Raw genomic sequence first — 16696 nt, 5'->3', positions numbered from 1 at the left:
ATCTTTCCTGGAAGCAAGCAGGAGACACCCTCTGAAAGACCCAAGAAGGTGAATTCTAAGCTCTCAACATCCAGGCCGTGAGAGCCAGAGACTGGAGGTAGGGATGCAGAAGCAACCCCTCGTTCTGGGTGATGAGGGTTGGAAAACACTCCAATCTCCACGGTTCTTCGGAGGACAACTCCAGAAGAAGAGGGAACCAAATCTGACGCGGCCAGAAGGGTGCAATCAGGACCATGGGTCCGCAGTCTTGCTTGAGTTTCAGCAAAGTCTTCCACACCAGAGGTATGGGAGGATATGCATGCAGAAGGCCACTGAGGGATCTTGTGATTGATCTGAGTGGCAAAAAAGATCCACCAAGGGTGTGCTCCACGCTCGGAAGATCTTGCGGACTACACCCATGTTCAGTGACCACTTGTGAGGCTGCATTATCCTGCTCAACCTGTTGGCCAGACTGTTGTTTACGCCTGCCAGATAAGTGGCTTGGAGAAACATGCCGTGACGGCGAGTCCAAAGCCACATCTGGGCGGCTTCTTGACACAGAGGGCGAGATCCAGTGCCCCCCCCCCCCCCCCCCCCCGCTTATTGGTGTAGTACATGGTAACCTGATTGTCTGAATCAATATAATTTGGTTGGACAGCCGATCTCTGACCGCCTTTAGAGCGTTGCAGATCACTCGCAATTCCAGCAGATTGATCTGAAGATCTTTTTCCTGAAAGGACCAGGCTCCTTGAGTGTGAAGCCCATCTACATGAGCTCCCCACCCCAGGAGGGATGCATCCATCAGCACTTTTTCTGGCTGAGGAATTTGGAATGGACGTTCCAAGGTCAAATTGGATTGCATCGTCCACCACTGAGAGAATTCCAAAAGTCGGTGGACAGTTGGATTACATCCTCTAGACTCCCTGCAGCTTGGTACCACTGGGAAGCTAGGGTCCATTGAGTCAATCTCTTGTGTAGGCGTGCCATGGGAGTCACATGAACTGTGGAGGCCATGTGGCCCAGAAACCTCAACATCTGCCGAGCCGTGACCTGTTGAGACGCTCGAGCAATGGACACCAGGGACAGGAGGTTTTCTGCCCTTGCCTCGGGAAGATAAGCTCAAACTGTCTTTGCGTTCAACAGGGCTCCAATGAATTCCAACTTCTGGACTGGAGTGAGATGGGACTTGGGGTAATTGATTACGAACTCCAGTAGTTCTAGCACCTGAATAATCATTCGCATGGACTGCTGAGCGCCTGCCTTCGAGGTGCTCTTCACCAGCCAATCATCGAGATAAGGGAACAACATGCACTCCCAGTCTGGGTAGCAACGCTGCGACTACCGCTAGACACTTTGTGAATACTCTGGGTGCAGATGCCAGACCAAAAGGCATCACACAGTACTGAAAGTACTGAGTTCCTAACCGAAATCGAAGATACTTCCTGTGAGCCGGAAGTATTGAGATTTGTGTGTAAGCATCCTTTAAGTCCAGAGAGCGTAGCCAATCGTTCTCTTGAATCATGGGAAGAAGGGTGCCCAGGGGAAACCATCCTGAACTTTTCTCGAACTAGAAATTTGTTCAGGCCCCTTAGGTCTAGGATGGGACGCATGCCCCGTTTTCTTTTGCACAAGGAAGTACCTGGAATAGAATCCCAGCCCTTCTTCCCCTGGTGGAATGGATTCGACTGCACTGGCCTTTAGAAGGGCGGAGAGTTCCTCTGCAAGTACCTGCTTGTGCTGGGAACTGTAAGATTGAGCTCCCGGTGGGCAATTTGGAGGTTCGTATTCCAGATTCAGAGTGTATCCTAACCAGACTATTTGAAGAACCCACCGGTCGGAGGTTTTGAGAGGCCACCTTCGGTGAAAAAACATCAACCTCCCCCCTACTGGTGAGTCGTCCGGAATGGACACTTTTACTGAGGCTATGCTGAACTGGAGCTGCTGATGAGAACGAGAGCGCATCGGCACCTCCTGTATCAAGGGTGAGCGATCCTCTCGGCGCCGACGCTTCCCAGGTGCCAACTCTCTTGATGTCACGGAGCTCCCGGTATTGTGCGTCAAAGGAGAATGATGACAGTGCTTCTTAGCCTTCGCTCGATGCCCGTCATCGAGACTCCTCGGTACCGATGAGGACATGGAATCCTCAAACCTCCTCGGGGCCGGGGCCAAGTCCGAAAAAGGCCGGTCCCAGGGGGCCTGCATAACAGGAGGCCTCGAGGCAGGTGGAGACCCACTCGACGCCTCACTCACTGCTCCCAGCAAGAGTTGGTCTCATAGCAGCCATTACCTCTCTCCCCGACATCGACGCCGACGACCTCAGTACCAATGTCAAAGTCGAAGAACTGGACTGAGCCTCAAAAGGTTTTTCACATTGGGCCTCTCGAGACGCTTGGGTCCGTTTCTTCATACGAAGACAGACTACAAGTGGCTGGACTATGGTCGGGCCCAAGACACTGAATACACCAGGCATGGGTATCTGTACCTGAGATAGTTCGGTTGCACCAAGTACAATGCTTGAAGCCGCTGGGAGTTTTCAATGACATGGAAGGAAAAACGGCTTCGGTGAAATCAAAAGACGCGATTGTGCCTAAAAATCAGAAAAAGGCACAAAATGGAAAAGGGGAGAACCCGGCCGCGACGAAAAAGAAAGAAAACTTGAAATAGGGAAAAAAAACTAAAGGGAAACTACGGGAACCTTATTATTATTTTTTGTATCTTGAAAGAAAAAAATCAAAAAAACAGAAGCGAACGAAATTGCAATCGGAGAAGACTCTTCCTGGGCCTGAAGAGGAGCAGAAACGAACGCTGCAGCACCTCGACGCGGAGAAAGAGAAACTGAAGAGAAGTGCTCACACGACGGACGGGAAATCAGTCCGCGCATGCGCGCCAGAAAATCCTGGCAAAACTTTTTAATATTTTGCTTGCAAAATGCCGGTTCCTGGACCGACATGGACGTCGACCCACATGTGAGAACAAGCAGCCTGCTTGTCCTCGGAGAAAAACTGTTCCATGCTATAGGAAACAACAAATCAAGCGGAAGATATCCAGAAAGACCAGACTGAAGTCATAGATGTTAAAAGCCAAAATGATTTATTAGGACCCTACACAGTCCGTGTTTCGGCCGAACAAGGCCTTCTTTCATGCTATAGGACCCACAAATTTGATATAGCTTGAAAGAAGATCCCAGGTTGAAGAATGTTTTAAACTGCTGCTCTAGACAAATGAGATAAAGTTAAATAAAAATACTATTGACTGCAAATTCTATTACCCGAGTGGCTTCTTGATTCTGCCTATCCAGTTCTTCCAGTTCTGCTGTGAGAGTCTCTCTTTCAGCACTGTTTTCATTCAGTGTTTGTTCCATCTTTCTAAACTCTTCATTTAGGTGGTCTAATTCTATGTTCCTCTCTTCAGTAAGTATGGTTTCAGTTTGCTCACTCTTACGCTGGAAATCCTGACAATCTGCCAATTCCTTCTGTAATTCTTCCTTGCAACCATAAAAAGAACCAATAAAAATTGAAAAATAAATTACATAGCCGAATAACTTTTCTGTGAATTCATTATACGATATTTAATTCAAATGTAAATAAAATACTCCTGATTTCATTCTGTCTCTATCCAGAGCAAAAACACACCCCAGGAATAGTGATTTTGCATAACAGATAAGTGGTGGCAAAACTTTAGAAAGGTCCTTGAAGTTTAACCCCCATCCTCACCAAGCTACAGAAGAGAGAGAAAGGCCATGTAATTATGGAGGACTAGGGCATCCTTTTGACAGTAAGTTGCAAACAAACCTTCTAACAAAGAACCACACAAAATTTTAAAGACTTTTTTAAAAGGAAAAACAATACAGACAGTTTGAAACCACTCCCTGGGTGATAACCAAATTAACTATCATATTCTGCTTCGAATGCCTTTGGAAAAACAGATTATAACTAAGGATTAAAAATGTTTCTGGGAACTTAGTGACAAATGCTGTACACTACCATGCAGAAAATCTGGGTTTGGATCCTAGAGATTGGGATGTTGTAGAGGTAATGTTCACAGCTCCTGGGGTAGTTGAGAGGTGGGAGCAAGAAGTCTTGGTCATAGCATATTAGTGATATCTACTGGCTACAAAGCTTACCAATATGCTTACATGGCTAACAAACAATTTCTAGTCTGTGAACCATGGCCAAGGACTGTGACCTTAATAGTCAGATATAATGTAGGAAGAAGGATATAAAAATAGGGGGAAAACTCAAATCAAGGAGGAAAACTGCTTGCCTCTCCACAAAAGATTTTACCTTTTGCAAGCCATTAAGTCTCATTATTTCATTTTTTGCACCTGTAAAATAATAAAGAATACTATTAAATGAGAAAGTGCCTACACAGATGTTTTAGCTGTTATATAGCATAGACTTGCAAATCTTAGCTTGTTAACTAAAAGGTGTACAAACATTAAAACAAAGTTTGAACCAGTTTGTGGAGAACATTTAAAAATATCTGCAAGTTCAAACTTAGTGAGGTGCTGATGATCCATTCCCCACGCTGTTCCAAAACAGCGCCCTAAAAATAGTGCCGGAACAGCACAAGAAATTAACTCCCCAATGTTCAATGCTAATAACATGCAAATTTAAGCACATTATTAGTGTTTATCATCCAGCGAAAGTGTGGAAGGATTGTGCCTGAGCGCCTCCCGCACTTGTTTGACAGGTCCAGGCTATCAAAAGCTGGACCTGTCGAACATAGGAGCTACCCCCTCAGAAAAGCAAGGCCCTGATGGCCTAGTGCCCCCAAGCCCACACACACACCCCGGGATAGTGACTGGGGTGTGGGGGGTGTGGGGGAACTGGCGGTCCAGCAGGCTTCTGTCCCCCCTGACCCTCCCCACACGAGGGCAGGGGAGGTCTGGTGGATTTCAAGACCCCTACCCCCCACAACAAAATCCCTGGTGGCCCAAGTGTGCTGCCAAATCTACCCCCCACCCACCATGGTCTAGCGGTACCCCTTGCCCCCCCCCCCCCCCATATCACATTAGGAGGAGAGAGTAGCACTCCCTCCTCTTTCAGCACTGCCAACAAAATGGCAACACCCTGCCCTGGTAGGGAAGCCCCGCCCAGCACATCCCAGGATGCACTGGGCATGGTGCTGCCATTTTGTAGGCGGTGCTGGAAGAGGAGGGAGCGCTACTCCCTCCTCCTACAACAAGGTGCAGGGGGCAGGGGAATCGCTAGACCACCAGAGAGGGTGGGGGTTGGGTTTGGCAGCCCACTTGGGCCACCAGGGACTTTGTTTTGGGCGTGGGGGGTAGAGGGACTGGAGATCCACTGGACGCCCTTTGATCATGGGTGCTGTGTAAATGCGGGCGCTAGTGGCCTCTAGCACCCGCATTTACTTTTGATCATGTGGGCCTAAGTTTCTTATCATCCATGCCAGACCAATCCAGAAAAGTGGGTTATATCCTCCACAGTTTGAGAAAGCAGCTCAGAGCAAACGTCACTTCCCTTATAGGAGGCCGGTGCCGCCTTCAGCTTTTCCGTATTTCTCTAGCTCCAGCAGATGGTTCATATGGCCTGGTACAGCAACTATGAGTAGGCCAAGAAGGCCACTCCCAGGAAGGCAGTAGGCCAAGAAGGCCACTCCCAGGAAGGCAGTAGGCCCAGCAACCCAGTGAAGCTTAGACAAAGTCTGGGGAATGCAGCAAGCAAAATTCCACTGGGGATGATTACCTCTACCCTTGGGAACAGACTAGAGGGCTAGGATTAGTAGAGGCTGGTCCAGAGAACCCATGGATGCTTGTAGGGAACTTGGGCGGGGGGGGGGCTCAGGACCCCTGTATGTTCAGAGCACCCCTCTGGATAATGAAACAGGATTGCCTGTAAGATTTATTTCATCCCCCTGTGTGCTGTTTTCAATCCTTGCTAACTAGATCAGGCTGCATGGTGGTCTTTTCAAATTGTGCAAGGACAGTCATGTGACCCCACACCTACTAGCTAGACTGGACCCAAAAACATGTTTATGTATTTAGTGTGATTTGTTGGGCAAGCAATGGGAGAAGGGGAAGTGGACCCTTTTACTGAGACAGATGTGTGTGGGTGAGAGACAGTTATACAAGATCTTGGGGACGGAGATACTTCACAAGAATGGAAAAAAACCTGTTTTTTTCTGTATTTTTGCTGACCAATGTTAAGGTCATGTCTATGGACAGATACTGTACAAGACAGCTTAAGAATTTATTGATTGTGAACTTTGTTACAAGCTTTAGAAGATAAATTCATGCACATAGAATGGTCCAATGTAATTAAGATAACTTTAATGGATATTTAGATTTATATTAATTCTTGGGTTAAGATTTCCTGCGTTTCATATAGTTTGAAACCACATTATATCTAGACAGTGAAAAAGGGGAAGATGGGAACAGTCTGCTAGCTTAAACACAAGGTCAGCTGGTATATATTTTGGATATGTGATATAAAAAAAACTAGCATGAGGAGGGGGGCATGGAATTTGTGACAGAAAGTATAGTGGGAGAGAAGTTTCTAGTAGGTGGAGCTTTGTGACAGAGTCAGGTGGGGTGGCGTAACTGCTATTCTAAGAATTAGGGTATGAACGGATAATTGATAGGATAAAAATCAGATGTGTTGGATTAGGAAAGTAGACGACTGGTTGGTGAGATCTGCTAAGATGGTAATTAGTTTCTGGATTATTGTATAATATGTACTAAATCAAATTGTATAAAAATGAGAGAAATCGATGTTCGGTGGGGGGGGGGGGGGGGGGGGGGTCTTTGTTCCCAAAGCAGTGAACTGGCTTACGGACAAGGGGATCTCTCTAATCATTTCTTTTCTGTATTTCAGACTTGCATTAGCCTCTGCTTCAGCTACTATTTACTTGTTTCCAGAATAAACTTTTCTTTTTATTTCACTTCTAAGTATTATTTGTTTTATTATTATTATTATTATTACATTTGTACCCCACTTTTTCCCACCTATTTGCAGGCTCAATGTGGCTTATATAATACCGTGAAGGCGTTTGCCCAGTCCGGTAGGGAGACAAGTACAAAGTGATGTTGTGGTAGAATAAGGTACTTGTTTTTCGGTACTATGGGGGTTGTAGAGAGGAAGGTTATATAGTGTTCAGTACGATCTTTGGTTTTGCTGTGTTGCAGAGATTAGGCATTTATGTTGGGTTGGTAGGGTATGCCTTTTATGAACAGGTTGTTTTTTAGTGATTTTCTGAAATTTAGATGGTCTTAGATTGTTGTCACAACTTTTGGCAATGCGTTGCATAGTTTTGTGCTTATATAGGAGAAGCTGGATGCATAGGTTGCTTTGTATTTAAGTCCTTTGCAGTTTGGGTAGTGAAGGTTTAGGTATGTTCGAGATGATCTGGTTATGTTTCTGATTGGTAGGTCTATGAGGTCTGTCATTTATCCTGGGACTTGGCCGTGGATAATTTTGTGGACTTGGGTGCAGATTTTGAAGGTGATACGTTCTTTGATTGGTAGCCAGTGCAATTTTTCCTGAAGGGGTTTGGCACTGTCAAATCGTGTTTTACCGAATATCAGCCTGGCTGCTGGAGTTTCTTTGTGAGTTTTTCTTTGCATCCCGCGTAGATTCCACTACAATAGTCTGCATGGCTTAGTACCATTGATTGTATTAGATTGCGAAATATTTCCCCAAGGACAAAACTGGCCTGTGGAGGTCTACCCTCCACCTATCTACCAAGGAGAATGCATCCTTCAAGGGGTAACACTTCAAAAGTGCTTTGTGAATTAGTGAAACCGAGAGATGGTCTCTATCTTCTATGAGAGAATGGAGGCAAGAACTATGTGATGCAGATAAAGCCGCCATATGAAGCATAAAAATATAGTGGTACAATTGATAGTATGCAAAAACGTCTGCCCCCCCCCCTCCCGAACCAAGGAGCCATCCTCAAAGCCTGCAGAGATACTATCTCACTTGTAAGCTGCAGGACATGCTCCAGACACAAAATACCCGACCTCTCTCAGCAGCAAAAGGTCCCGTTCTCAAGTCCAGGGAGAAACTCTCCATTCTCTCTAATCGGCAATAAGGCAGAAGTATGGGCAGCTACTTCCCAAAAGTAAGTAAGATCTAACCTTAACTTCCTTAGAGAAGTCAATAAAATGGAATAGCAGCAGCCACTTCCTTTACAAAAGATGGGAAGGGAAGACTCTCCGGTGGAGAAATTCTTCTTTCCTGCGTAGAGGAGGGGTCAGATGGGATACCATAGGACTCCTCCTCTGAGAAGTGTCGTGGATCCTCATCAGACTCCATGAGCACTCCTCATTGGTGACAGCAAGAAACTCCTCATGGGAGGGCTGAGACTGAACCCGCCTCGACAAGGAGGAAGTCGTCGAAAAGGGTGTCGTGATGTCACCTCCAGGCTCGACTCCGGCAAAGCTTCCTCTACCGACATCGAGGGGTTACTAACATGGGCAGCAGTCGACGCCAAGGCCACAAGCAGGACCAGTGTCAGAGACCTCATCGCAGACTGTTGGCCATGTGGGGCAGCAACAACAGGCATGGCAGGTGCAAGCACCCCAGATGCTGATGCATTCTGATATATGAGTGCTGCTAAAAGCTCAGGGAGCAAGGCCCGGAGGCGCTCATTGAGAGCCGATATTGGGAAAAGCTGGGGCATCACTGTAGAGACAGGCTGGTAAAAAGTCAGGGTCAGAGCGGGTGCCTGGTGCTGGCTGCATGGAGACCCACACAGCAGCACCTCTTGTATGGAGGGGGAGGGGTCTACCTAGCACCAACAGTTCTTTGGGTACCAAGCAGTGGTGTGCTGGTAAATTTTTAACAACAGGCTCTATCCCCCATCCACCTGTGCGCCCCCTCCAAACTGCAGAGCTGGTTATACCCAGGGAGAGAGCCTGGGGGGTGGGGGGTGGAATGCATTACTCTCTCCAGGAAAACAATATTGCTCCCAAGTTCCAATCTAATTCATGTTTAATGTGGGATAAAATGTTATAAATAAATAAATAGATAGATAGAAACTCTGTACATGATTCCCATAACATGATGTCTGTTTTAGAAGCCCATTACCAGGAAAAAAAAATCTCTGCACCAATAACAGGGTTAAATTTCATAAATAAGTAACTAAATAAATAGATAGAAACTCTGAATGTTGAGCACCTGATTCTTATAATATGACATCTGTTTTAATGGCTCTTTACAAGGAGAAAAAAAGATCTCTGCACAAATAAAATACATGCTAGGGTGTCCCTATAACCAGCCCCTCTAAATAACACACTGATTATGATTTACAACAAATTATCTATCTATGAAAAGTTATTCCATTACTATACTTCCTCAGACCTCTGTGTACATCTGTATGCTGCAAAAGCTGGCATGTTTGAAAATATAAGCGAGATTTAATTAAAATGATACCAACAATAAAGAACGACAACGTGGATGCAACGCTTGATTCTTATAACATGATATCTGTTTTAGTGGCCTTTTACGAAGAGAAAAAAATCTCTGCAGAAATATAACACATGCAAGAGGGTGTCCCTATAACCAGCCCCTCCAAACGATACACCGAGTACGATTTATAACAAATTACTACTACCTCTTTGTACATCTGTATGTTGCACAAGCTGGCATGTTTGAAAATATAAATCAGATTAAATTAAAATACTACTACTACTACTACTACTATTTAGCATTTCTATAGCGCTACAAATCGTACGCAGCGCTTCACAAACATAGAAGAAAGACAGTCCCTGCTCAAAGAGCTTACAATCTAATAGACAAAAATAAAGCAAGCAAATCAATTAATGTGGGGGAGTGGTTACAAGTCAAAAGCAATGTTAAAGAGGTGGGCTTTCAATCTAGATTTAAAAATGGTCAAGGATGGGGCAGTAATATTCCAGTAAGATGTGTAAATAAAAACTTAAAGCAAGACGGTCAATATATTGTATATGGATTTTCAGAAGGCACTTGGCAACATGAAAGACTCCTCGGGAAAATTTATGATGAAGCCACAACTTAAGTACTGCAAGCAGTTCTGGGTAGCTGCACCTCAAAACAGCAGAATGATGAGAAAAACGATTATAGGGCTGATCAGTCCTCTTATAAAAAGAAAGGCTCAACTGGTTAGGAGAAGAAACAAGTGACAGCTGATACCAACAGAGGTCTATAAAATTCTGTATGGTGTGAACAAGTTATTTATACTTTCAAACAGTACTAAGACTAGAAGATGCTAGTCTTAGTACTGTTTGAAATGAGTGGAATGGATCGGGTGGATGTGAAGCGACTGTTCACGCTATCCAAAAATACTAGGACTAGAGGGCATGAGTTGAAGCTACAGTGTAGTAAATTTAAAACGAATCGGAGAAAATTTTTCTTCACCCAACGTGTAATTAGACTCTGGAATTCGTTGCCGGAGAACGTGGTACGGGCGGTTAGCTTGACGGAGTTTAAAAAGGGGTTAGATAGATTCCTAAAGGACAAGTCCATAGACCGCTATTAAATGGACTTGGAAAAATTCCGCATTTTTAGGTATAACTTGTCTGGAATGTTTTTACGTTTGGGGAGCGTGCCAGGTGCCCTTGACCTGGATTGGCCACTGTCGGTGACAGGATGCTGGGCTAGATGGACCTTTGGTCTTTCCCAGTATGGCACTACTTATGTACTTATGTACTTATGCTCCAATGAAACTATCCAGCAGTATATTTAGGAAATATTTAGGAAATACTACCAACAATAAAGAACGACAACATGGATGCAGCAGCTCATAAGTTTGCTTGATTTGGGTTTAACGACGAAGACAGCTGCGCAGGAAGGGGAAACAGACTAACCTAATTAGCTTCAACTTTTTTTTTTTTTTTTTAACTTCATGCTGTCTCCTCTTCTCATCCAAACACAGCATCATCTCCCTCCTGCTCCTCTGCAAGTCCTACCTCTCTCAGTTTCCATTCCCTCTCCGGCCATCCTTCAAACCTTACTCTTCCAGCAGCTCTAGCGGTAACATGCTGCCTGGTCGACCCAGAGCCTTGTCTCTGCCGTGTACTGCCCCACTGATGCAACTTCCTGCTTACGCATGGGTGGGATCTGGAAGAGAAAAGGCTCCAGGTTGGTCAGGCAGTGTGTTACCACTAGCACTGCTGGTACAGTAATGTTTGACAGACGGTGGTGAGGGGGGAATGATGAACCTGAGGGAGGATATGATGAGGTAGGAAGCCGAGGTATGCCGGGGGCTCACAGGCGGATGAGGGCCGGAAGGAGGAGGGAGAGAGGAGGAGAAAATAAAAACCCCAGATGTTTGTGTGCTCGCTGCCTGACTCCATCAACAACCGGCTCGCAAAATTCAGTAAAATTTAACAACCGGCTCATACAAGCCGGCTCCAGCACACAACTGGTACCAAGTGTTTTCTTAGCACCCCGGAGCTGCTGGCACTGTGCGTTGAGGGCAATAAAATCCTCACGTCACCTCAGGTTCAGGTCAGATTCTGACTGGTCCTGGGGGGCCTGCACAGCAACAGACATCAAAGCAGATGGAGACCCACTCAATACAGGGTCACTCTCAATGTCTACAGGCCTAGCAACCATGTGGACCAATGTACCCGATGCAGCTGCTGACTCCACTGCCAATACCAAAGATGCCAATGCCAATAGAAACATTGAGGCCTCGGAATTGGCTCCAAAATGTTTTTCCCTGTTGAGCCTCTCTGGCCAACTAGGTTCTTTTCTTCATACAAAGACAAAGAAACACAGTTAGAAGGCTCAGGCCCCAAACACTGAAGAAGGTCTTTTTCTGCCGTCATCTACTATGTTACTATGTTACATCAAGAATGGGTTCTTGCCAGAGATGGTCCTATTGCACCAGCTGCAGCACTTAAAGCCACTGGGAACCTTCGATGACGTGGAAGGAAAAACAGCCGTGGCCACATCAAAAGACTTGAAGGTGCCGAAGAAAGGGGCAAAGCACCAGAAAAAAGATAGGAAAGCCTGACCGAAGCTCAGGCCTAAGTGCGGCCTACTGAGTGCAGGAAAAATAAAGGACATTTAAAATATAGCAAAAATAACCTAAACTGTAAGGGTGGGGGGTGGGGGTGGGAAGAGAACCCCAAAAAAGAAAAGGGCAAAATAAAAACAACAAAAGAACCAAGAAGGCACAAGAAAATTTGCTCTCAAAGCAATGATGTCCTCTCCTCATCACGGAAAAAAAGAACTGTGGATCCCATGCTCTCACAGCGGGTGGGAAGGCACGCATGTTCTTAAAATTATACATAGCTTTTTCAAGCTCTGGACCGCTTTATCCACATGAGAATTATTGGCCTGCTTGTCCTCGGAAAAAACATTCAGAGAAAAAAAGAAAAAAAAGAGAACATCTATCTACCTCAGTTTTCTATCTTTCTTCAGTCCAATACTGTAATACAGTGCTTCTCAACCCAGTCCTTGAGGCACACCTAGTCCCATCAGTTTTTCAGGATATACACAGTAAATATGCATGAGAGAGATTTACATACCAAGGGGACAGTGCATGCAAATCTATCTCATGAATATCTATTGTAGATATCCTGAAAACCTGATGGGACTAGGTGTGCCTCAAAGACTGGGTTGAGAAGCACTGCTTTAATATATACTGTCCACATGGCCTGGGTGAGCTGTAGACATCTGTATATTCCCATGAATGGATGGAAGTATGCACCACTGAAGAGGGGTCATCAAGTGACTCACATAGATGGCAGACATGACCCACCATACCATGACCCAGATGCACTAAACCTAACGAGCCAGCAACGTGGTTTTTACCCCAGTTCTAGCCGGCTTAGCAAGCAAGTAGTAACACAAGACATACACAAAAGGGTTCTCAGAGCTATTTTCCTGTCACGGTAGCAGCTAACAAAAACGGAATGCAAAGCTATTATAATGAGCCTAAAAGGTGATGCACAGCTTTTTTCCGACCCCATGCAAAACAGAAGTCCCTACCTTTACCATGGAAAATCTAATGGAAGGTCTGCAGCTCTCAGTAATGCCTGGTTGGGGCTGCCGTGAGCTGCGGACCATCTGTTGCTAATGCTGGTGCAAAGAAGCTGATCTGCTGGTTTTCGCTCCTCCCACCTCCCGATGGCCAGCAGCTTCAAAGAGCACTTGATTTTTCTTTTAGGCAAAGGATGTGGGGGGACAAAATGTGATTGAGGAAGTTTTAGCCAGCTGTTCTCTGGATAGTCCCTGTCTGCTCAGAGTCTCTCTTTCCTGGCTCTCTCTCCCCTCCTTTGTAAGGGAAGATAGCGGAGCAGACATTCACCGAGAACTAGAAAGCGAAAATGAATCTGCAGCTCACAGCCAGCTCTATTGTTTTTCTATCGTATTTGGGCAATCCCACAGCAGTAAAATAAAACCCCTCCGAGTGGGTCACACGTTGACATCCCCCCTCCCCGGAGCTCGAGAACTGCTCCTGTCAGAAATGTAATTGCATCTATTTGTACTTTTGTGATAGACCACTGCATGAATCACTTTATTTTGCTTTCACTGCCCAGTTCTTTGGTATGCAGAGCACACCGATTAGAAGAGGTCTGAGGTTGCTTCGGGCGGATGATTTCTTTGCAGCTTTAAAAACAAAAAAAAAGGCGGCTCCCTGCTTTTCTATATGCAGCTTGTTTGCGTTTAGGAAGGCCGTCTGTAGCATGCGCACAGCAGCCACGCTTGGCTGCTCTGTGTATGCTCAGCTGACCAACTGGCTTCTCCCCCCTAGGAAAGAAATCACATGCAAATGAGCTAATAATGAGCAGTTCAGTTGCATGTGAATACCTTCATGCATGTCTGGCTTTTTCAAAATTGCTAAGCAGCAGTGGCGTAGCCACAGGTGGGCATAAGTGGGCCAGGGCCCACCCACTTAGGGCTCAGGCCCACCCAACAGTAGCACATGTTTAGCGGTAGCTGGTAGGGATCCCAAGCTCTGCCAGCTGAAGACTCCCCCCTGATGGTTTTCAGTGCATGCCTGCTGCAGACTGCCAAGGTGGAAAGAAGCGTTTTCCCGCCAGCTGAGATATTTTCTGGTCGTAGTGGTGGTGGGGGGGGGGAAGAACACTTGGTGTCCACCCACTTCTTGCTTAGGCCCACCCAAAATCTGTTGTCTGGCTACGCCCCAGCTAAGCAGTAACCAGGATCAGTAAGGGAAGGGCTATTAGCATGGAATTTAGTGCATCTGGGCCCAGGAGTAGTAAAAGAGAAGTGGCAAATTGCTAATGGTTCCTGATCTGTTACAAATCTATGTATATACACTAGTTCAACATGTTCAGAAATGGAAAAGCAGCCTATTACTCACCTATCCATAATCCCGGTGAACTTTTCAAATTCATAGTTTAATACCAACTGCACACATTTCTCAGGTGTACTATGAACATCTTTCTTGTATGAAAAGTTTATATTTTAACCCTCTCCCCACCTGGAATCCTAACCCTTTAACAGAATACGTCAGAATATTGAGTTGTCAATTCAGAAATGAATTGATTCCTTTATCCAAGCTATAATGAAAGTGTTAGTTACACATTACACATACACACACAATAAATTTGACTAAGTCCATACCAGTCAGTGCTTCTTCTAGTTTTAGCACCTGTGTCTCCAGCGACACTGTTTGCAAATCATCATCTTCTTTTAAAGAAGTTTTCTGTTGTAAAGCCTGGGTGAATTGGGATTTTAGTTTTTCATTTTCTTGCATCATCTCACTTCTCTCCGTTATTATTAATTCCTTCTCCTTCAAAAGACTAGTCTTCTCTTTTTCCGAAGCCGACAACCTCTTGCTTATATCTTTTACTTTCACTTCCAGCTCCTCTATGGTCTGTGTAAATGAGGCCTTTTCATTTTCTAGGATCTGCAGTTTTTTTTGCAACTGAAAGACTGATTGGTCAGGAACACCAGCTTCCAAGTTACCTAAATACAAAAAGGTTAAAACTTAGAGTGAATCCAGTTAGCAACAACAGTGAAATAGTGGTTATTTGTCCAAATAAATGGGAAGGGTAGATAATGAGGAAAGTTATTGTATAAATGATATTTAGTGCTTATACTGTTTATTTTAAAGTTTTATATTTCAACATTTTTATTGACGATATATTATCTCTAACACATATATCACTAAATACATGTACTTCAAATAAACAAAACCATTTTTTTGTAAACACTAGTGCATTTAACCTTCCTCAGATTTTATCTTGTATATCCCCCTCCCCCCTCCTAATTTGTCTTTCAGCTTTTTCAAAAGTATTTTTATTACATTTTGATCAAGAGCAACTTATTCCCACTTCTCCCTCCCTCCCTCCCTCCTGCTTATATTACACCTTTTTTGAGCTCAAAGGTAAATAATCAGATCAACTACAGTCATAATTTATTAAGGATAAGGCTTCTGCCGCGTTGTGTGAGTCTAGCTAGAAAAGGACTCCAGATCTTAAGAAATCGAGCTTTATGTTTATAAGAACCTCTGGCCTCTTGCGCTTCCCAAGACAATAGTTGATGTACTTGATTACGCCAATGCCAGAATTCAGGAGTGTCCAGTGAGGTCTACGACTGCAAGATGCATTCCCTTGCTACCAAAGTTTGCCACACAGTACTATTTCTTCCGCTTTGAGCCCCCTGAATGAGCCAGGACAGTCCAATACCACCTGAATAGGTGTTCCATTGACTCTCCCCACCATCATAAGGGACAGAAAGGCCACTACTTGCCTCCAAAAACATCTTATAACTGTACATCCCACATAGCGCATGGTATAAAGAGTTATCAAATAGTTTACATTTCAGGCAAGCAGGTGTAGCAATTTCACCCGATCTAAACAATTCAACCTGTGTAAAATAGGCCCTGTGTATAACCCGGTAGGCACACTCTCGGTAACCCACCCCGCTGAGTAATTTGGGAATACCTCTAAGATGAGCTGCAATATCCAAAGAAGCAAAATCACACCCTACATCCTCTTCCCATCTGCGCCTAAGTGTTTATTTTATAAGCTTTAATGTGAGCCACTTTGTTGTATCACATGTTAATAAATCATACATCAAATTAATATATTTCATAATGAAAGGGGTAGAGAGCAACTAAAACTTCCAGATAAAAATTACTATTAAAACATGCATATAATTTTCTATACTTACATGACACTTTGTACTTTATGCTGCATTTGTATTGTATTCACCACTTACCCTTACCTATGTGTTTATTTACACCTTCAAAAAATTCTAACAGATTGATAAAACAAGAACACTCTTTGCTAAATACATTAAGAGGGTAACCATATAAAAGGGTGCCTAGTCAGGAAAGGTATGTACGTTGCACCTCTAGTCTCTCTACATCCTTACTGAAATATGGCCTCCAAAACTGAATGCAGCATTCCAAATGAGACCTGTACAGGAGGACTACCACCTGCTATTTTTTTTTGCTGGTTATGTATCTCTCTACACAGTCTAGCATCCCGCCGACTTTGACCACCACCTTCTCACAATGTTTTGCTACTTTGAGATCTATATCACTAGAAGAAAAAAAAATTTGCCTTTTTGCAAACAACACAAAGGTCTGCAACAACATGGACACCTCTGAGGAAGCAGACAAAATAAAAAGTGATCTTCAAAAACTGAAAGACTGGTCAAAGATTTGACATTTTAAATCTTGAAAAGCCTATGGCCCACATCCTGCCCCCTTGACCCATGCTCACCAAAGATAGTACTCCTCAGTTTCCAACTCAATCATGATTGGGTCCCAGGCACTGCAGCCACTA

At 44.5% G+C, this 16696-nt stretch overlaps 1 protein-coding gene across 1 annotated transcript in view; it reads right to left on the bottom strand.

The window, feature by feature from the left end:
- Positions 1-16696, bottom strand: part of TRIP11 (thyroid hormone receptor interactor 11) — a 154676-nt gene that overhangs the window by 88900 nt on the left and 49080 nt on the right. The window contains exons 7-9 of the mRNA XM_030213827.1: positions 14523-14867; positions 4263-4303; positions 3248-3463 (exon numbers count right to left, since the gene is read on the bottom strand). Of these exons, the coding sequence (XP_030069687.1) occupies positions 3248-3463; positions 4263-4303; positions 14523-14867 (602 nt within the window). The remainder of the gene's footprint in view (positions 1-3247; positions 3464-4262; positions 4304-14522; positions 14868-16696) is intronic.

Source organism: Microcaecilia unicolor, chromosome 9 (genome assembly GCF_901765095.1).
Source record: "Microcaecilia unicolor chromosome 9, aMicUni1.1, whole genome shotgun sequence".
NCBI lineage: Eukaryota > Metazoa > Chordata > Amphibia > Gymnophiona > Siphonopidae > Microcaecilia > Microcaecilia unicolor.
Note: the sequence above shows the minus strand (reverse complement) of the source record. Positions and strands in the feature narration are given on the sequence as shown.